Source organism: Magnolia sinica, chromosome 7, assembly GCF_029962835.1.
Source record: "Magnolia sinica isolate HGM2019 chromosome 7, MsV1, whole genome shotgun sequence".
NCBI classification, from domain to species: domain Eukaryota; kingdom Viridiplantae; phylum Streptophyta; class Magnoliopsida; order Magnoliales; family Magnoliaceae; genus Magnolia; species Magnolia sinica.
In genome coordinates this window covers 23,972,170-23,994,943 of record NC_080579.1, presented here as the reverse complement: position 1 = coordinate 23,994,943, position 22,774 = coordinate 23,972,170, and the positions used below count along the sequence as shown (strand labels likewise).

The 22,774-nt window shown below is 39.1% G+C and overlaps 1 protein-coding gene across 1 annotated transcript in view; it reads left to right on the top strand.

Annotated features, from left to right (window-relative positions):
* Window positions 1-4,555: 4,555 nt before the first annotated feature.
* Window positions 4,556-22,774, top strand: part of LOC131251226 (signal peptide peptidase 1-like) — a 35,549-nt gene continuing 17,330 nt past the window's right edge. Inside the window, exons 1-8 of the mRNA XM_058251830.1 lie at window positions 4,556-4,717; window positions 7,202-7,274; window positions 7,359-7,435; window positions 11,277-11,392; window positions 11,472-11,623; window positions 11,737-11,822; window positions 13,279-13,406; window positions 22,286-22,336. Coding sequence (XP_058107813.1) covers window positions 7,396-7,435; window positions 11,277-11,392; window positions 11,472-11,623; window positions 11,737-11,822; window positions 13,279-13,406; window positions 22,286-22,336 — 573 coding nt within the window. The 5' untranslated portion in view covers window positions 4,556-4,717; window positions 7,202-7,274; window positions 7,359-7,395. The remainder of the gene's footprint in view (window positions 4,718-7,201; window positions 7,275-7,358; window positions 7,436-11,276; window positions 11,393-11,471; window positions 11,624-11,736; window positions 11,823-13,278; window positions 13,407-22,285; window positions 22,337-22,774) is intronic.

The window sequence follows — 22,774 nt, the reverse complement described above, 5'->3', positions numbered from 1 at the left end:
GGAAATTGGCCCTCTGCCAGCGTCTGTCATTATATCCCATCATGGGGAGGGTGTGTTAGAGTTTGAATAGCTGTGACTGGTGGGTTTTGAACGTGAACCCGATTTCCATTAAAGGGAATGGGTTGGAACTGATTGACAGTTGGGTTTGACAGACCTACATGGATGCTGAATGGTCATATGTTATGAATGAGCGGTGTAATTTTCATGTGAATGCGGTTCACAATGTCCTTTAACCTGTTCAAGCCGTAGGCGAGATCGATCGTTGAGGGAGTGGATGCGGCCGGTTGAGAGGCTTGTGACCTCGGTGAATTTGGAGAAGTTAGAGTATTGTCATCTCGGGCTGACATTGTTGCTTATGTAAGGGTTCGAATGATGATTTTGAAGGTGCGTGATTATTGCATAAGGCGGCAAATCCGCAACTGATTTTTGGACTCAATGGTTGCAGAATAGCCCGCTACTGTCTTGTAACGGGTTTACTCTGTAATTTCTCTCTCTCTTTTTTTTCTTTTTCTTTTTTACTTACTTATATATATATAGGGAAAAGGTACTATGCGCTCGACCTCACGATAAGCTCCCGTGAGGTCGAGCTGTGTGGGCCCCACCGTGATGCGTGTCGACCATCAACACCGTGCATTTGATGGGTGCCCTCTACATTATGGGATATCCCAAAAATCAGCCGTTTACGAAACTCAGGTGGGCCATACCATCTAAAATCATGTGAAGACACCGTTAAAACATATAAAAGCACTTGGTGGGGCCCACTTGAGTTTTGAATGCTGTTGAAACTTGGTCTGAACCCTCATCCAGGTGGGACACACATAATGGATGGGCTGGATCTACAAACCACATCTCGGTAGGCCCAAAAAATGATTATGAATGTTTTAATGGTGCACGGCCCCTCCCCACTTCTGTATGTGGTGTGGCCCACATAAGTCACGGATTGACTTGATTTTTGAGACCTAGGCCCACAATAGAATGGTGCTTCTGACTGATGGGGTAGATGTTCGAAATGCATCACGGTGGGGCCCACACAGCTCGACCTCATGGGACGAGGTCAAGCGCATAGTACCTTTTCCCATATATATATATATATATATATATATATATGTGTGTGTGTGTGTGTGTGTGTGTGTGTGTGTGTAAGGCAAGCACGTAAACGTGAATGTTAGGAAAATATAGGAGGACTAGTGCACATTGGAATAACAGGAAAGATAAATAGACTAGTATGAACTGAATTGCAGGAAAATAAACGGACCCATGACAACTAGAATGATGGATACTTGCGAGAAAGTAAAGGGATCAATTTTGCACCAGAATGCAAGATGCAGATAGGGAAATAAAGCAGATCAGTATAGACTAGAATATATGATACTCGTGGAAAAGTAAAGGGACCAGTTTGCACTGGAATGCAACATACAAACGGAGAAATAAAGTGAACCAATATAGACTGAGATAGAGGATGCTCGTAGGAAAGTAAAGGGACCGTTTTGCACTAGAATGCTGGATGTGGCCAGGAAAGTAAAGCAGACTAGTATAGACTGAAATGCAAAATGCTCGCGAGAAAGTAAAAGTGACTAGTTCACACTAGAATGCAGGATGCATATAGGAAAGTAAAGTGGACCAGTATAGACTGGAATGCATGATGCTCATAAAAAGGTAAAAGGAACCAGTTTACACTGGAATGCAAGATGTAGGCAGTAAAGTAAATGGACTAGTATACACTGGACTGTTAGTGAGTTAGTGTGTTAGTTGGAGTCTAGTATTTACTAGAACAATAGAAAGCACAATATGGAAAGTAAATAAGATCGATATTCACTAGAGTATAGGAAAGTAAATGTGCCAAATTTATAAAATCCCCAAAAATTGAAAAATCTCTTGTTTCAGGTCGGGCCTAGGCTAATGACTAGCACTCCTCGGTGGAGTTGCAATTTTGTGAATGCCTCCCCTCGCACGAGCGCAGCGGTGCCCTCACTTTTTTGGCTTTGGTATCGATTTATTAGTATAACCAAAGTATGTTCTTGACTCAGATGTAAAAATGCATTTGATTCGGAGTTACCACTAGCCAAATAAAGCCTAAAATCCACGGCCGGCTAGAAACCGTATAATCGTTTAAGGGGTCGGGGAATCTCATGATTCCTTAACTCAAGTGACTCCTGCGATTGGTCTACGACCGTAGATTCTGAATAAGTGTCTTTGTGACCAAAAAAGAATGAATTAAGCACAATTTTTCTGCTTGCACAATATGCGGTCTTAACTTTAAAATATTTTACAATTTTCAGGGATTCAACATAATTTTGGCATTTTTGTATTTGACCATACTTTGCATAACCCATAAAGGCCGGTCAGATGAAAATATGAAAAGAATATATATATATATATATATATATATATATATATATATATATATATATATATATCTAGCCTTGCATCGTAGAGCCAGGCGACTTCGGGTAGGTAAATAGATTAAAATGCGTTGAGTAAAATTAAATGCTAACTACTCATACTTCATATGATTTAAAATCCTAAGCAGACAAATAAAGTAAGATAAAATTGAAAATGAAGAATAATGTACAATGAGATAAAATGAAATGTGGATATATTTGACGCACTTGAAATGTGTGGAGTGGAATGTTAATTAAATATAGATAGACAAGCTATTAGCTTCAATGACTTCTTTAATAACCATTTTTATCTCATATGTTGGGTAGCATGTCGACATATTGGAAATCTTTAAGGTACCTTGGGCAGTACCTTTGGGTGAACTCCAACCCACAGACTCTTTGTGTATTTTCCTATCTCTCTTTCTACTCTTTTTTTTCCCCCTCTTTTTGCTATTTGTTTCATTCTCTTTCGCTCTCTTCCTCTCGGTCTCACTTTCCTTCCCTTCCCCTTTGCCTCCATTTTCTTCGTTCATTGTTTGGCAACAAGTTCCTTATATAAGTGTTGGTAGCCATAATCCACAACCAATAATTGTAGCTTGTTGGGTTGCGTTATGGGCACCCGTTGTTTAATTCGTAAAATTTTATATATATATATATATCTCTCTCTCTCTCTCTCTCTCTCTCTCTCTCTCTCTCTCTGGTATGATTGTACATAATATATAATATATTATATATAAAAGTAAAAAAGTAATTATGATTTTATAATAAATATTTATATATATTTATTTTTATAAAAGTAATAATTACTTATATATATATATAATGTAATTATTAGTTTTTGATATTCCTACAAATTATTTAAATGCTTATATTTTATTTATTATTTAGCCATTTTTCGTAATCTTAGTCTCATTGGAAAGATAATTAGATGACATTCTTAACAAGACTAGAATCACTTCAATTAGATCTTGTCTAATTAGTCTAAGTGCGGGAAGAGTTTTTACAGTTTTGTTTGCTCGACAATGCGTGGTTTTGGTAAATAGGTCAGATATTCCTCATCATAACCCGGATGGGAAGAAACTTAAGTTCATTAAGAAAATAATTTAACTATCTTTCCAATAAGCTATAAATCATATTGATTGGTTAAAATTTGTTTTTAATAACACCATAACCTTTTTATGTACAAGAACGACCGTACTTTCGTAAATCTTAAAGATATGACCTATCATGCCTAAACACAACATTATTAAGGAAGATTAAGTAGTACAGAAAGCGATCATTGGGTAAATAGAGTTCATTCTATCATTTTTCGCACATCAATTGTTATGTGCATAGAGTTTCCGAGGTTCTAGAGTTCGGATGTATATCCCTGACCAAATCTTTACTGGGTTTGGCGCTAATTGATCAAGTCCATTGGTTATCTCTGAAAAATGCCGAGTATGCTTTCAGTTTAATTCATTTGAATTTTTAATGATTTCTAAATCAATATAAAATAATTTATTGAAGTTAAGTTGAAGCTCAAAGAGTAACTTGTCATCATTTTAGATAGGATGTCTATTGGCTCATACTTTAAAATGATATGTTAAAATAGATTGATGGTATGTATAAAACATATACATCAAGGAACCCTTGACAGGACCATCCATGGTAGCTAAGTTACGGGGAAGTAGGATTATGGAAGACATCGGACTCACTTAAGGCACTCCCCCTTAGCATGAGGTCCACCTTGATGTAACCATTTTGTATCCATGCTGTCCGTTCATTTTTTTTGTCCATATTATTTTAAAGCATTAACCAAAAATTAAAGCATATCCTATTATCAAGTGGACAATGCTATAGGAAATAGTGGTGATTGCGCGGCCAATCAATAACGTTTTCAAATCTTACCCTAATGTTTCCACGCTGTGTGTTTGCCATCCAATCCGTTGATAAAAGGTCACGTAAGCCCAGCTGAAGAAGGGAAAAAAACAAATATAAGCTGGATCCAAAACTTTCGTGGCCCATTAATGGTCAATCTCCACTGTTTCTTATGATATGGTCCACCTGATAATTGGATCTGGAAAAACGGATGGACGGTGTGGATACGGAATACATACGTCAAGGTGGGCCCCACGGTAAGGGTCGCACCGTGTTGATTGGGGAACGCGGATTGGTTACTACCCCCAGCAGGACCTAGGTAGAGGAAGTCCGCGACCCAGCTGGTTGAGGTTATTATAATTCTTCGAAAGAAAAACCCTTCCTTCTCTGCCCACCAAAACCATCGACACCATCGACAGCTTTCGGATCTGTAACGGTATCGGGCGAGCAAAGCCTCTGCCCGCTTCGTTCCGTTTCCGGTACGCGAAACCGCTTCTCCTTCTTCTTCCAATTTTCCTTTTCTTTTTTCCTATTTTGCCCTTGGAAATTGTCGGTGATAACAAAAAACCCTAATTGCTTGTATCCTTATTTTCTTCATTCAAATATTTGGATTTCTCTCTCTTTTTTCCTGTTTCTGAAAGTTCATATGAAAATCTCAGGCTCCTCTTTTTGGAAATTTCATCTTTTTATATTGTCGGGATTTTGCGATTTGTGCCAGTCACAGATCCTGATCGTTGGATGGATCGCCTAACTTTCGGGTGATCGAGTGTGTGCAGAAGGTCTGTTGTTGATCGGATGGATAGTGTCATCTGAATAGTATGGTTGGTGGCGTATGGACCGTCACAGGGATGGGCCATCAAACAGGCGGTCTGGATGGATGATTGTTCCGTCGTGTGAACATATATGCAGTTTTGCCACATGGTGAATGTTGTCAAATTGGAAGCGGATTGCCTGTAGTGGGTGCCACAGGGATATCCCTGTGGCATGACGTGGCCCAAGCTCTGTGGGGCCCACTGTGATGTATGTGTTTTATCCATGCCGTCCATCCATTTTGCTAGCTCATTCTATGGTAGGAGCCCAAAAATGAGGCAGATCCAAGTCTCAGGTGGACCACATCATAGGAAATAGTGGTGATTGAATTGCCACCACTAGAAACTTCTTGGGGGCCACAGAAGTTTTGTATCAAGCTGATATTTGTGTTTTCCCTTCATCCAGGTCTGTGTGACCTAATCAACATGTTGTATGGCAAATGAACATTACAGTGGGACCTAGAAAGTTTTTAGTGGTGGACATTCAATCACCACTGTTTCCTGTGGTGTGGTCCACCTGAGATTTGGATCTGCATCATTTTTGGACTCATGCCCTAAAATGAGCTGGTGAAACGGATGGATGGTGTGGATAAAACACGTACATCACGGTGGGCCCCATAGAACTTGGGCCATGTCGTGCCACAGGCAATCTGCTTCCTGTCATATCCATATATGTGTGTGAAATGATCCTGGGCTCTCAAAGCACTATAAGTTGCAGTGCTATGACTTGTTGATTGGACAAATCGATCAGTCAGTGTGGACTGTCTGTTTTGTTCAACCCACTAATCATAGGATGATTCTAACCAACATTTGATCAAGCACAAAATGGACGATCAAGGTTGTTAATCAAACAAGAGGTATTCTCAATTTGATCATTGATCTGGTGGTGACCATCTTGGATTGTTTATTGTTGCATAGAATCACTTTGATTACACAATCCTGACCATCCGATCGATTGCTTGCAAAACAAATGGCTAAAAAGGGTACCCAACAGTTGGGTGGATAGAATCATTTGATAGTGAGATTTTGGCATGTTGGCCCATGAAGTGTGCTATGGCCCTATTGGAAGTATAGATCAATTGATTGTATTGCCCATGCGTTCATATGCTATTCTGCAATGGGATCCCTACATCATCTCTCTGGTATATATGCTAGAACTGATCTACTGCCTAATCTATGGAGTTACCGTGCCTCCACATCATTTCAGTGCATGTGGCACACATGAATGAGGCCAGAACTGTTCATTCAGCAGGTCCAGTTGTGAATGGATCATATCCTTAAAAAACAGCTTGGACAGTCCTAACCTTTTAATAGGTCATGTTTAAATTGGCAGTAAAAGATAAAAATCAGCATGGTTCACATTCAGTGAGAAAATGTTCATTTGTTAGTTGGTTATGATATTCCAAGCAAATTTTCGGCTTGTCTCAAGATCAAACCATTCATGTGTAAGCATGAATTAATTCAAACAGTGAAACCATGAGTGGCTTATTAAATCTGTTATAGTTTGTTTGATGGTAGTGATAGTAAATAAAATACCTGGCTCTTCGAGTCTGGTAAGTGGAATTTGAACCTCTAATATCGCTGGTTCCAAGAGCTCAAAGAGGATTATTGAGGCTTGTTTGGGAAGCCGATTGTATAACTTCGTGAATCTATGTTCAGAAGCGAACCCCTAATTGTTAGGAGAAAGGCTAAGATGACTACGTTGGCGGTGGTACCCAATCAATTCAGAGCCCTCATGATGCATGGTTCAAATCAACACTCACATGTGCCACTTGCATGGTACATGATAAGGAGGCATGCAAAATTTGTGCCTCTGGGGGCATTGAATCCCTTACTTCATATATGCATGTGCATATTCATAAAAATGTATAACAGATGAATGTAAACAACTAAACATACATACATAGGTGGTATCCCCAAAGAGTTAACGGCTTGATTTTTGGGCCAGGGCATCTACATGGAGGGCTGAGGGGCCCACCTGATGCATGGCCCAGGATATCCACACACATGGCAAGTGGCTGCTGAATAAGTGACCCTCTTTGGGTATCATACATGTATATACCATTCATGCAATAGGAAAATTTTTTCAATGTAGGCATTTGTTAAGCAAATGCATTTAGCTTCCATCTAATTTACTTTTGTTTTCTATTGCAGGGCCTGTGTCAAGGGGAAAGATCTCTGCTTGAGATTTTCTTTGATTTGATTGTAGAAGTTTTATTCAAGAATTGTATGCATTCAGTAACATCACATGGCAAACTCTTCAGTGCAAATTTGACAAACTGATCCTATATCTCTTCTTCTTGTGTTCAAGAATCTACAATATAGCTGTTGATTTCGAGTTGTTGGCAATGAAGACCAGCGAACGGGTTGCAAATCTGGCTCTAGCAGGTGTGTTTCTTTTCCTTGCGCAAAAAAGAAGCGAGAGTAAAAAGGGGTTTGGTTTAGTGTGCTAACTTTGGATGCTTATCTCGAAACTGTGCTGTTGTAAATGTTAAGCATCCCTTTCATCGTAATGTCTGTACCATCAAACTTGGTGGACATCCAAAAACAAGGATTCAAGTTTGATTGAATGTGGATTGTTATTTGGTTGAATTCTTGATCAAGTCATTTGAGTTTGACTTGTAAGGTTATTGAATTTCAAAAAACCTGATTGCATTACTTGAGTTTTTCAAATTCATTAAAAAAAATAATAATAATGTGAATTTATTGAAAAGGCGCCGAGATGGCTCAAAAGCTTACAACCCAGTCAAAGGAAAGAAAATTTGTATCTCTTTAAGGTTCTATACAAGAGATTCACCCTACCAAACATAGCTTAGCCCTACAAACCACATGAGACAGAGGAACTCAAATTATTGGAACCTTTCCCATTCCTTTCCTCCCAAATGGTCCATAATCCGGCCAACAATGATAACTTCCATGCAGCCCTCTCTTGCTTCCCAAGGCTAGCCCCATGCCACGATAAGAACATCACCTCCATGATACCTAGTAGCACTCATGACATACCGAATGAATTGAAAAAACTAGACCACGCCTCTTGAGCAAACAGATAATGAATAAACAAATGATCTATTGATTTCAAGTCCCTCATACACATAATGCATACATTTGGAATTATCATTGCCATCGTTCTGAATGTCAGTATTGGTTGGCATATCGGCTTGACGGAAAAATGATACGATGCGGCTCCATGTATTGGTATCGGGACTGTATCGGCCTATATCGGTCAAAGAATTAAGAAAAATATTAGGAAAAAAAGAGAATAATAAAATATTCAAGAATCAATCATTTTTTTGGTATTTTGGACATGCATATGATGGTGTATCGGACTATTCTTTGATGAGAATGTTGTTTGTCGGTTTGACTTGTTGAAGGTCAACTAAATGGGCCGTAATTGAACACAAATCAAGTATGATTTGGTGAATTAGGGCCCATTAGGTCCACACATTGAAATACAACAAAAAGAAGATGGAAATATAAAAAAGAAAGTGAAGGTTTACCCTACTTTCCAAGTTTTTCCACAATGGTTCACTTTGCTTCGATTTGTCGCATCCCATTCAAATAACTTGTTTTGATCCCAAAATAGGTCTAGATCTAGCCCAAAATGAGTTTTAAGCTCTTTCCATAGTTTAAATGAAAAAAAGAAGAAGAGGATACATGAGTTAAATTTTGAAAAAAATAAAAAATAAAAAAAAATAAAAAATGGCCTTTTATAGGCATATCAGTCGTATCGTCCCCATATGAGTGCCGATACACCCTGTATTAGCCGATATGGCCACTATAGGTCCATTTTTTCGTATCAGGCCGATATGACTTGTATCACATATCATCTCGTGCCGATGCGGATACGATATGGCCGTATCCACTGATACGATACTTGCCCTTTTTTTGAAGGTTGTCAGCTGTTAGCATATGTTTCCTTCCTACTAACCACGCAAAAGCTGTCACTTTCAAAGGAGCCCCATAGCTCCACTTGAAAGAGGTTTGTGCTGTCCATCCAAGGGTAGCAAAACATCTTGTAGAAAGAGTGAGAACCAAGAAACTACCAGACTTATCCTTGCACTACACCATTTGGTCTCTCTTCCCTATAGATGGAGCATTGAGTTGGATACTATCTAGGAGCGTCACAAAGTCTTAGATCTTCTCATCAGAAAGATTCCTTCCTCAAATCTGCTGATTTTTCTTCTTGGTTTTAGTCCTAGCTTCAGGTTATATTCTTTCCCCATTGCTTGGCAAGTCTTTTAATAAAATTTCAGTTATCTCTACAAAAAAAGCCATGCAAACGCACTATTGAGTAACATCTCTAAAACCAAGATGTCACTTTCTGCCGCTAAATCGGGTCTTCTCCCCATTACCTAGGGAAAATCCGGTCCCTTAAACTTGGCTTTCACATTTGACACCCCTTTCCATATTCCTGATGCTTTATATAAGGATGAGTCCTTAGTTGACCATCCCCCCCTTTCGCATCCATATTTCGCTGCTATAACCTTTCTCCACATGGAGTCTTCCTTTGTCACAAACCTCCACCACCATTTGCTCAATAGTGCCAAGTTCCTTTCCCAAATCCATAATATTGGCTTATGAGTGTTACCCTACTGCCCAATGACAGATATCTACTTTTCAACCAGCTAATTCCTCTCAAACCTTTCTACTGCTCTATCCCATTGGTGCTTTGCTAGTTTCTTAATGCATAGAGGGAGGGCCAGATATGTGGAAGGAAAACACCCTGCCTTACATCCAAAACCTCCCACCAACTGCCTCAACACATTGGTGGACATCTGTATTCTCAAAATAGTGAACTAGCTGACCGAATCCACTCCCTGATCCATCCTCTCGAATTCTTGCTTCATCCCATGCGACCTAGCATATAATCCGAAAAAGTCCAATCCATGTGGTCATATGGGGGTGTTTGTTTTTTCAAATCCTTGTGCAAATGCATAGAAATAAGCCATTATTACTTTTTACAAATGTTTCCCAAGAGATGGTGATCAATTAATATTTTGTCCTCGAAAATCGGTTCAGAAAGGGCTGACTTAAATTTGTGGGCCCCACCATGATGTATGGGACTTATCCCATGCCGTCCATTCATTTTAGGGCATGAGTAAAAAAAATGAGGCAGATCTGAAGCTCAAGTGGACCACACCACTGGAAACAATGAGCTTAAAGATGTCCACCATTGAAAGTTATTTCCTTCCTAGGGCCCACATTAATGTTCGTTTGTCATCTAACCTGTTCATAAGGACACAAAGACAATGAATAAAAGGAAAATACAAATATCAGCTTCATCCAAAACTACTGGGCCCCTAAGAAGTTTTCAATGGTAGGCGTTCAAATCCCGCTGTTTATTATCGTGTGGTCTACTTGAGCGAGCTTTGGATTTGTCTCATTTTTCAGCTCATGCTCTAAAATGAGCTTGCGAAAGGGATGGGCTGCGTGGATAAGTCACATATATCACAATGGCCCCCATTGATTTTATGTTTTCTGCCTTGGGTTTAGAGATGGCATACGTACATGCCAATGTTACATTGGGAACGCTGATGGAATTACAAAAGTAAATAATGATTATATGTTTTTGGGTATTTACAAGAGGATTGAAACACCCCTTTATAAGCCTTTTCAATATCCAGCTTGCATACTATGCCTTTCACACCTTCCTTGAAGCAAGAATCAATGGATTCATTGGCAATGAGGGCGCAATTCAGTATTGGTCTGCCTGCAATAAATGCACCCTGATTTTCTTTTCAAGTTCTTACAAAATTGAAATATCCCACGGCCAACCTTGGTCTTGACTGATTGAGTCAACTGCAAGTGGTTGATACTGATCAATTCAATTGTCTGATGCACATGTTTGTTTCATTCTTCTTCTTCTTGGCCTGCTTATTCTTCCTTTTCTTCTTCTCCTTCCTGTTCTTGTTCTTGTTCTTCTTCTTTCTGATAATCTTTATTGATTATGGAACCAGTACCTGCCTGGTTTGTTTGTCATGTTTTTGCAGAGATCATTTTTCTTTTTATGGTGCCTGTAGTTGGAAGCTTGTTACTTGGATTATTTTCTATTTTATGCTGATGTGACCTGGATATCTTATTTTTATGACAAGATCTTTGCAAGTATCGTGAAATAGTTTGATTTGATTTATTATAGTAATGCTTGAAGTGAGGTTTTTCAGTAATAATCCTCCTCATTTGTGAAGAGTTTTAGCATGTAGATGTGATACTAATGCTCATGGTATTGCAGGTTTAACTTTGGCACCGCTTGTCGTGAATGTAGATCCAAATTTGAATGTAATTTTAACAGCATGCCTGGCAGTTTATGTGGGTTGCCATCGGTCTGTCAAGCCAACACCTCCTTCGGTAGGTAGAGTCTTCCTTGTCTCAGTTCGATTGATGTGCATTCATCAGGATTTTCTTGTGACATGTTTAATACTTGCAGGAGATGATGTCAAATGAGCACGCCATGCGCTTTCCTCTGGTTGGAAGTGCGATGCTTCTATCGCTGTTTTTACTCTTCAAGTTTCTATCAAAAGACTTGGTTAATGCTGTACTGACATGCTACTTTTTTATACTTGGGATCATCGCACTTTCGTATGTTCTTTCCGTATGGTTCTTACTGCTAAAATTTCTTGTTTGATGTTGGCTATTGGAACTATGCAATCTGTTGCTTTGATGTCTCATTCATCTTTGATTCTTCTGAGCAGTGCGACCTTACTACCTGCTATTAGGCGTTTTCTTCCAAAACGTTGGAACGAGGACCTCATTTGCTGGCATCTTCCATATTTCCACTGTATGTGTGCTATTTCTCATTCTTTCTATGCAGATTCTCATGTCACATTGACCAATTTGCTTCCATCATGTCTACGTCGTACACTTTTCTTTTTACACACACACCCTCACACCCACACACACCCTCACACCCACACACACCACATGGGTACTTGAACCCATGACCTTGGTTTCACTGAGCCATGAGTAGAGTCCCTCACACCCACACACACCCACACACACCACATGTCTAAGTTGCATACTTGATTCCTCATCTGGGTTGCTTAGTTTTGTCATTCATATGATGTTTTGATTACTCGTATTCGTATGTCTGCTCTGGCAATCTTGCATTGGTTGTGCACAGAACTCTAGAAACCAAGAATGCATTTATTGTAGAAATGTTTTGTTGGATTGATATCCATCCCATGCCAAGCATTTCCAGTATCTTAGTGGGAGTTACGTAAACAAACTGTAACATTATTTGAGCAACCTTCACTATTTCTGGCTTCTGAATGACGTTCATTCCCCATGCGTCAGTGTACTTAAATGGTATGAAGAATGTCGATTGCCGCATTGTGCTGCTTTTCTTGTATTGTAGCATGTGGAGCCTGAAATTGTTCTCATGTTACACTTCGAGGAATATCATTATATTGAAATTTTGTACATCAGATCACACCGATATCTTATTTTATTTCAATACTTCAGTTTAGACATCTGCTGATCCCCCACATGCATAGCCCATCTCCTGTACACACCTCTGCATATGCCAACATGTCACAAATTTGGGAGATCCAAGCTATCCGTTAGGTGGGTTCATCAGGTGGGCATAAATAGACATTGAATGTCGACTATTCACCAACTATTCTTTGGACTGTTATTTTGTTCTGTACATCGTGGTCCACATGATTAGTGGACCAGCCGATTCTTGGGCCAGGTCATCCATTAGTGCACACACCATACACCTAACAGACAGCTTGGGTCTCACACGTGTGCCATGTTGGCACGTGGCATGTATGGGGGATGTGCTATCATCTAAAATTTTGATTGTGTAGACAACCCACCCGGCATGGGATGATTGATTGCAGCAAGATCTTATGCATTACTTGTAACCCTCAAACACCCTAGAAAGGATGTACATGCAGTTTCATTTAATTAATTCATCTGTCAAGATATATATCCCAAGGTAATAAATGCTTTTGCATTTTATTTATGAAGGGAAAACAGTGACTTCCATATTCTGTTTGTCCAGTGTAATAGATTTTTAGCACATCCATTTTTGAATGAATTACATAGTTGTGACAGTAAAAGGATTGCCGAGGGAAGCCGATAGATTTTGTTTTTGACTGCAATAGTTGGGCAGTGTGTCGGTGGTGTTCTCTCAATTTTTTATTTCTTGTCATCCAACTTAGTTGAGCTGTAGGTATACCTATATTCTGCATCTCGTTTGCCGATGATGTTTTCCTGCATTTCTTTAACAGCTGTGGAGGTGGAGTTCACAAAGTCTCAGATTGTTGCAGCTATTCCCGGAACTTTTTTCTGTGCATGGTATGCTTCAAAAAAGCATTGGCTTGCAAACAATATATTGGGGCTTGCATTTTGCATTCAGGTTTGTTTGCACCCCATCAACAAAAAGCGGCATTTCTGATAATTTCTTCATGGAGCTTATATATTATTCGTGTGTTTTATCTTTTCTATTGCATTGGGAAAATGGTTTTCAGTAAGAGCTACTAGTGAGTGATTCTATGTGCCTAAACATGTGTCATGAGTTTCGCTTCACTTTTTTCCCTGCAACATTGCTTTTGAAATTCTCATGCTTTCCTCTAGACCTGTGATTTTTACCATATGCCTAAACATTTGTTATCCGCGTTGCTTCAGTTTTTACCCTGCAACATTGCTTTTGAAATTCTAATGCTTTCCTTTGGACCTGTGATTTTTACCATATGCCCAAACATTTATCATCAGTGTTGCTTCAGTTTTTCAATGATAATGCTCTAAAAATCTCACGTTTTCCTCCAGAGATTCAGGATTTCTGAACATCATCTGTAAATGGCCATAGCTATTCCATATGAGGTTCTATGCAGGCTGCCAATGCGTACCCAGACCTGTGGGTACCTTATGGAACCGACCTGATTTTAATTGCCTGGGCTCCCATTTATTGGACCTGTTAAGAAAAAGGGTCGGGTTCGGGTCTCGCCTTTTGGACCCGTTTAAAAATCGGATCTAGTCAGGTTCAGATTGTGTCCATGTGATGGACACAATTAAAGTTGGGCTGAGTCTAGTTGGGTCTGGTTAATTTTAATTGTAAAATCATCATCATCACGAGTACTTGGGGTTGGCTACATGATTCATGATCCACCATTGCACTCTATCAAGGGCCATACCTCCAGTTAGACAAGAGCTTATCAAGTCTTTTCTTACTACAATCATCCATGTCCTTTTGGGACTTTCCCTTGCCCTTTGAGAGCCCTCAACTCGTATCAACTCACTCCTAACTGGCAAGTTTCTTGGTTATTCTATATATTAGTAAATATTGGTTATTCTAGCAAAAGAAATGAGGTTCCCTAAGGGTCTGAAGCAAGGTATCCCGTATCGGTATCGGTTGGCGTAACGGTGTCTTCCAAAACCGATACGGATACGGGGGCGTAACAGTGATACGGGGGCGTAACGGCCCGTAACGGCGCAAAATTTTTTTTTTGCCAAAAAAATATGAAAAAATATGGATTAAATCCAGAATATTCTAAGCATTCCAAATATGCATTCATTTATAAATTGGAACATGTTTATGGTGGTGTAACGGTCCACTCTTTGGTGAGAAGTTGTATCGGACTGTCTGATGAATTTATGAACCAGATAACCTGAATTTGATCATATATTTAATTTTCTAACTATCTACTATCAATGATAGATATATTAGAATGAATGTAAAATGAAAATATCTTACATCAGGTGTTTGCAATTATTTTTGAGGAATTTCTCGAACATACCTGTGGTCCTGTGCAGTGTGGTGCACCATGCACGTGACTGTGATAGTGTAATTCCTATCTATGACCTATCATCCATCCTCAAGTCAAGAATATTAAAAAAAATAATTAGTAGTGTCTGATATACTCCCCTGCAACTTGATTAAGGATTACTTGATTGGTTGTCAGGGGAGCTATTTTAAATACAAGTTCGGCAGTGTCAAGTGTGTACTCGCGTCTTGCAATAATACTGTTGTGAGCTGTCTGCTGCAACAAATACTTACCTTAACACAAATATATACTCACAAGTCACAATCACAAGTCACCACCAAAATGAAAATCGCTTTTTTGTGGTTGCTCGACCTCCACATCATCGTCATCGTCACCATCAGGTTATCCGATAGGTGTAGGTGCTACATATCCATAATATCCAGTGGAAGGAAATACTAGATCAACGAAACTAGAGGATGGTGATCCTCGACTAGGCAACGACTCGACCGGAATAAGGATATCTACCGAGTGCGTCGAATAGCCATACTGGTGCCCATACTCAGTTGAGAATCTTGAGATTGAGAGTGCGTCTGCTTGTGATGAGTAACTTAGATTTGGATCGGATATCTATAATCATATGGATATTGATCAGGAGGGCTACTCCAACATGAATGTGATGGAACAGGCTCAGTATAACCATCATAATTCAATTCACCATAAGAATATCCATCATAATAACCAAGACCATGAGCCTGCTGATGTTCCGAACCTCCCGGACCCGGTGCACCACTAGATGTACCCACCTCCTGCTGGCTGTATCGTGACTCGGTACACTCATAAGTCCAACCTCGTGTACCACCTCGTCGCTGTTCATCGACATCGTGATCTGTAGACGGCTGTATAGGGCACTGAGCAACACCAGAAGTGCCAGCACCAGGGGCAGGGGGATCATCGTCTTCATCCGACACGGTCACGCTACCACTGCTCGTACTCTTTTGTTGATCTTGAGCCGTATCTGTACGTGGCATAAACGCTGCCCCTCTTACTGGGTCCAACACATCTGCACGACTCTCTTGTTGCGCTCTGCGTATTTCTGGGTCATCAATTTCCAATTCTTCACTATCCTCTTCAATTTGTTTTTCCCTTATTTCCAACCAAGGTAGAAGTGGGTCATCCTCATCATAAATATTATCCTCATCAGTAACTGTAATGCTCCTATGATGTCGTCGCATTCTTAGTTTTATATTGTAGTGCATGAAGACAAGTCTATCTAATGTTCTAGTCTGCAATCTATTCCTATTCTTTGAATGAATGAGCGCAAAACAACTCCAATTCCTTTCGCAGCTAGAGGAAGATGTTGTCTGGCTCAAAACCTTTACTGCAATTTTTTGGAGAGCCTTCGTACTCTCTCCGAAATTAATCCACCATTCGGCCGGTTGCAATCTAGATACTGCATGCTGTGCAAGAGCATCTCCAAAGCTACCAAGGCGATTTCCAAATGTATCTAATTCATTTAATGCCTTTATTTGCAGATCTAAGTCAGGCTCTAATCTCTTTATCACATTTTTTAGCCCGACACGAACTTCATCATCCACAACAAATGATTGGGCATATCTATACCTAGGATTTAGGTAGTAACCTGCTGCATGAAGATCGTGATAGAGTTGGTTTGTCCATCTCTTGTCGATCATCTTCCAATAAGTCTGCCAACTTCTACAATCACGTTGAATTGCAAGCTTTACCTTATCCATGGCATCATATATGAAGCCCATGGTAGGTGCTTCATCGGATTCAACAAGACGGAGTACCCTCATTAGTGGCTCCATCACCTTTAGGATCGCCTTGACCTTCTTCCAATATTTATTGTCCCGTATGGTGTTCACAACTTCGACCGGTATTCCTGATGTCTTCTTCCCATGTTTTGTGTTGAGCCATTCTCGGGAAGCGAACATCTCACTCAACTCTTCTCTATTCTGTAATAAACTCTCTAATGCTATAAAGTTTGTTGCGAATCTAGTCGCCGCAGGCCTCAACAACTCTCGTCCTTTCGTAAACTTTCTCATTATTGCAACTACTTGATTATGGTTGTAAATAAACGTCGTCACTTCCCTTGCCCTTTCGACCATTTCCTTAATATTCTTCTTCTTCCCAATATCTTCCAATATAAGATTAATACAATGGGCAGTACATGTGACCAAAAAAGATGTTTTCTCTTATCCATCAACATATGTCCTGCAAGCTTATATGTTGCTTCATTATCTGTCACAATCTGCACTATATTCTCCTCTCCAATCTCGTCCACAACTTTATCCATTAGTTCATTAATATAAGTAGAATTTTTGGTTGCCTCTGAGGCATCAATTGACTTGTGGTATATAGTTCCTAAGTGGCAGTATACCATGAAGTTGATCATGCTACGTCTGGTTGGGCCAGTCCAACCATCACACATGATTGTGCATCCTCTGACTTGCCATACAGGTTTAAAGGTAGCCACGTATGCTTTCACATCCGCATACTCTGCATCTGTCCATTTCTCCCTAATCTCCTTAGCCGTAGGAGCTTTTATTCCTTCACCTGCTTCTGCTGCTACATCAATTACCACCTGCCAATATGGAGAATTGGCTGCGTTAGGAGGTATGTTGGCATGTATAAATAACTTTGCTGCTGCTCTACCTAATTTCTCAACGGAAGTTCTACTCCACATTTGTTTTATCTTCTTTTGTTTAGTTGATTCTTTTCTAAATAGGATTGGATCAATAGAGGGTCTCTTAGGCTCATTTACTTCTTCATCCAAACGTATAGGGGAATCATGTGAAGATGTCTATCGTCGGCTCCCAAACATACGTCGTAACCCACCAAACCTACCCCCCACACCCCCACTTGCAGAAGCAGTTGCACTTCCAGTTGCACTCCCACTCCCACACCCACTCCCCCCCCCGTATCACGCACTGACCCATGCGTGCCAAACATGCGGCGACGTTCTTCCTCTTCACGAGCTAGACGCAAGCTCTCTCTCCTAGTTATAGTAAGTTCTCGATCTGAATCTTCGTCTGAATCAATAATATCTTCATCACGAATGCCCATATATTCAGGACCAAACACTTCCTGTCGAGCTGCATCCAAAATATCATCTTTCTTCTTTTGTACAGCAGCACGTTTACCCTTCGACTCATCCAGACTAGCTTGCATTAAAAGCATTATCTCTTTCGGTACTCTACTACATGGCGCAACTTGACCCTTTCGATGTGCCAAATGTTGTTTGAGACGGGTAATTCCACCAGTCACTAGTCTATCACAATACTTGCACTTCATTTGGTGCCTAGTACCACCAACCCTCTCACAATGTTGCCATCCAATATCATCACTTACTTGTTGTTGGCCAGATCCAGACATTTCTTTAGGCTTAGGTAGACACTAGATAATTAGATTTGAGTATGAGTGTATCTGTGTATGACCTATGTTAATAAAGATGATTTTATATTCTAACTAAACCCTAAGAAGCTCCAAGGCAAAACCTGTCCAATATAAGCAAATAAAAACATAAAGTCACTAATTCGAAAATAGAAAAAAATTATAAAATGACACCCCAAATCTGTAAAATGCACATTAACATATTCTACCATGATTAACACATCATATGGCATGATTAAAACAGTAATACAACCATTAAAAATTGATTTTTCGAATTTTAAAAAAAAGGGGCAAAATTCATGCGTAAATAGAAAAAAATATTTAAAAAATATAAAATGGGACCCCAAATCTGTAAAATGCACATTAACATGTTCTACTATGATTAACACATCATATGGAGTGATTAAAACAGCAAAACAATCATTAAAAATTGATTTTTCGAATTTAAAAAAAAAGGGGCAAAATTCATGCGTAAATAGAAAAAAATATTTAAAAAATATAAAATGGGACCCCAAATCTGTAAAATGCATATTAACATGTTCTACTATGATTAACACATCATATGGAGTGATTAAAACAGCAAAACAATCATTAAAAATTGATTTTTCGAATTTTTAAAAAAAGGGGCAAAATTCATGCGTAAATAGAAAAAAATATTTAAAAAATATAAAATGAGACCCCAAATCTCTAAAATGCACATTAACATTTTCCACTATGATTAACACATCATATGTAGTGCTAAAAACTTCAAAAAAATAATTAAAATTTGATTTTTTGAATTTTAAAAAAAGGGGCAAAATTCATGCGTAAATAGAAAAAAATATTTAAAAAATATAAAATGGGCCCCAAATCTGTAAAATGCACATTAACATGTTCTACTATGATTAACACATCATATGGAGTGATTAAAACAGCAAAACAATCATTAAAAATTGATTTTTTGAATTTTAAAAAAAAGGGGCAAAATTCATGCGTAAATAGAAAAAAATATTAAAAAAATATTAAATGGCACCCCAAATCTGTAAAATGGATATTAACATGTTCTACTATGATTAACACATCATATGAGATAATTAAAACAGCAAAACATATTAAAAAAAGTATAAATACCTATTTTTGATAAATTTATGAAAAATGGCCCACCAAGCTTTGATTCAACAAAATCCGCCAATATAATGTGTTTTTTCCTCAAATATCCAGCCAAGGTTGGTCGAAATTAGCAGTAGAAGGAGTGAGAAGGAGTTTGGAAGCAAGAAGTTTCGAAAAAACATCAAAAACGGACCTTAAAATGCAAAAAAAAATGGCCGTTTTTCGACCGTTACGGGGCTGACCGTTACGGGTGACCGTTACGCCTGTATCAGCCGTTACGCCCGTATCGGCCGATACGGGTACAAAAATTGGTATCGGCCGATACGGCCCCGAATCGGGTAACGGTGCGTACCGTTACCGTTACGTATCGGCCGTATCGGCCGATACGTAACCGATTTGGCATTCCTTGGTCTGAAGCAAATAATAGGATCTCATCAAACATTTTATAGCTTTAGTATCACATATATTTACCTTCTGCTACAGCACGAATCAGCTGCTAGCTTGTTACCAATTAAAAAACCACCACTTAGATCTCAAAACAATCTTAAAAAATGAATAAAGATTGTGGTGGTAATGGTGAGGCAACATGGGACAACTAAGGCTATCTACAAATAGAAGTAAGAAACATCATAGGTTCAATTGGAAAGTTGAACATATTTCCAAAGCACCTCTATTGGGAAATAAAAGAAAAAGAAAATTAGCCAAAACCATCTAAATAAATGTCTAAGCAGACTGACTTACTAATTCATGAATTTATCCAGGAAAAGAAATGGCGAATTGATTGGTGACCTTTCAACCCTTGAAGGGAAAGGTGTGGGCCCGCTGTTTGAATGTGTTTTGGATGAAATTCTCACTTATACCATCTACAACATTGTGACTTCTGTAGGAGTACACTTCTGTTCAGAGTCATCAGCATCATCGTCTAAGCCTTATCCCAACTAATTGGGCTCAGCTACATGAATCTTGTTTTCTCCATTGCACTCTGTCACATGGACCATATCCTTGGGTAAACCATAGGTCCCCAGGTCTTTTATTACTAATTCCACCCACTCCTTTTGGGCCTACCTCCACTGACAAGTGATCCATATTATTGAATAACTAGCCCATTACTGGATAAATTTTCTTCATAAGAATCTTGTTTGGTACTTCATCAGCTTATGAACTGAAGGCGCGCATGCTTGTAAATTGTTAGAAGTGTTACATATTGTATATGGTCTTTGGTACCCCCACTGTGCACCATGTCTTTTTTTGGTTTAGGATGATATTATAAATAAAATGTTAATCGGGAGAACTGATTAAGCTCTCCTTTTCCTTTCCATCTTATTTCTCTTTTCTTTTCTTATCCATTTTAAGGAAAGGGAAGGGGGAGGCTAGAATATGTCATTGAATCAGGAGCGATTGGGTATGCTGGTTAAAAGGGGTAAGGGGTTTAAGAAATAAGGGTCCTAACATTTGGGTCCCTACTCATGGCTCAGTGGTAGACTGCGTGCGTTTCCACACCGAGGTCATGGGTTCGAGTACCCATGTGGTGTGTGTGGGTGTGAGTGAGTGTGTAAAAAAAAGGGTCCTTACATTCTTAAGCTTTTTTTATCGCTTAACCTTTGTGGGTGTGAGTGAGTGTGTAAAAAAAAGGGTCCCATGTTACTGAGACTTAGGTCCGTGATTTTCTGCATTTCACTATTCGATCTGTTTAGTTTCCTTTCTTGTTCTATAGGAATGCTTTATATTATTGGCCATTCGGTCTTTCCCTTCTCCTTTGCGTCTTTTCCTTTCCCCTTTTCATACTACCAAGGGTTGTACAGTATTTTCAGAGAATTGCCATATTATTCTTCTGCAATCGATGGGAATTCCCTTTATGCTATTGGGTAGGCAGACTGTGGATGGTTTCGTTCTTATACATGCATGAGGAAGGTAATAGAAAAAGAAAGAAGATGAGTTCTTTCTTTTATCACTCCGCAGCTGTGCAAGATGAAAATCTCATGTAGCTCTCCTATTTGATTTGATTGAGTGTCAAGGCCCAAAGTAGAGGTGTAATTCAGTGATCCAAGATTTATAGGCAAGCAAACTGTTTGATGAATTTATTGCTAGCTGCAGGTTGCTGATTTTTCATGGTTCATGGATAATTGGTCTGGAAGCCTGTGGTCTTTCATTATCTTATTTTTCAAATCTTGTGCCTCCAGTTATCTATCGTGCTTGGAGTCAGTTCACCACCTCTTTGTCAATTGCGGAATGGCAATGTACATTTTGTGCCTTTTTTCATTCTCTTTGGAATCTCATGGGTGCTTGAAAGGTTCAGCAGCTCATGTATTTCAAGAAGGGGGTGTGCAAAACTAGAAGGAATTTCAACTGGTGGGCTGGGTGATGATGCTTTTGACACAAGAGGTGTTGGGGGTGTAGAACTAGGAATCTTATCGATTGAGCTCTCTCTTGCAAAGAGTTTGAAGGCATGATCATGGATGATATTGTCTCTAACTGCCACTCATTTTTTTAATGTTTTGGGGCTGGGGTGATGGTCCTTATGTCCTGGTCGAGCATTTCCTTTCCCTGGATCTGGACTCTGGAGCCACAATTTCGGTTGTGAGGCAGTTGTTTCCCTTGGTCGCTGTTTTGTTCTGGGATCTTGTTCTCCCAGTGTTTATTCTGCTTTCTCTTTCTCAATGAAAATTTTCATCGATTAGAAAATTTATCTAATGTCTTGGACAAGGATGCAATGATGATGATGATGATGATGATGATGATGATGATACACCTTTAGTTATCTAATGTCTTGGGAAGGCATGTACTTTCTCTATTTTTATGGAATGCATGATTGCCGACGAAAATTTCTATCAGTTGGATATCCTCTGCTTATCATTGACTATGCCTGAGAATTTGGTTCATGTACTTTCTCTCTTTTCATGGAATGTATGACAACTGATCGAGAATTTCTGTCAGTCGTATTTCCTCTGCTTATTATTGTCTGTCTCAGAATTTGGTTATGTGATAAATGCACTATGAGATGTCTGGCAAATTCATTCCAAAATTTATTTTGCAGGGAATAGAAATGCTCTCTCTTGGGTCTTTTAAAACTGGTGGCATTCTATTGGTAAGAACTGGATCCTATATTAAATGTTTTATCCAAGAATATATTTGTAGCTGTGAACTAGGGTTCTATTAGTTTTGCTCTAGTCTCTGAATATACAGTACCAATCAGGCCGGTCTTTCCAAAATGTGTTCTGTTCCTCTTTTTACTTGCTCTGAACTGTGCTCTTTGAGGAATACTTTTGTTTCCTTTATAATTTAAGTTGAATTATTCATTGTCCTCCTTTCTTCTGGCTCAAGCCAAAATACTCCAACAGCATCGTGTTCTATTTTTTCATGACATCAGATCTATTCTGGTACGTGCATTTGGGAGATAGTAAAACATTTTTACTGAATAATTTGTATTGTATAAGGCTGTCAGTGGAACCGCATGCAGAAAACTAGCAGCAAGCTTAAATTCTTGTTTTTCTTTTAGGAGGAAAGGTATCTATATAGGGCCTGT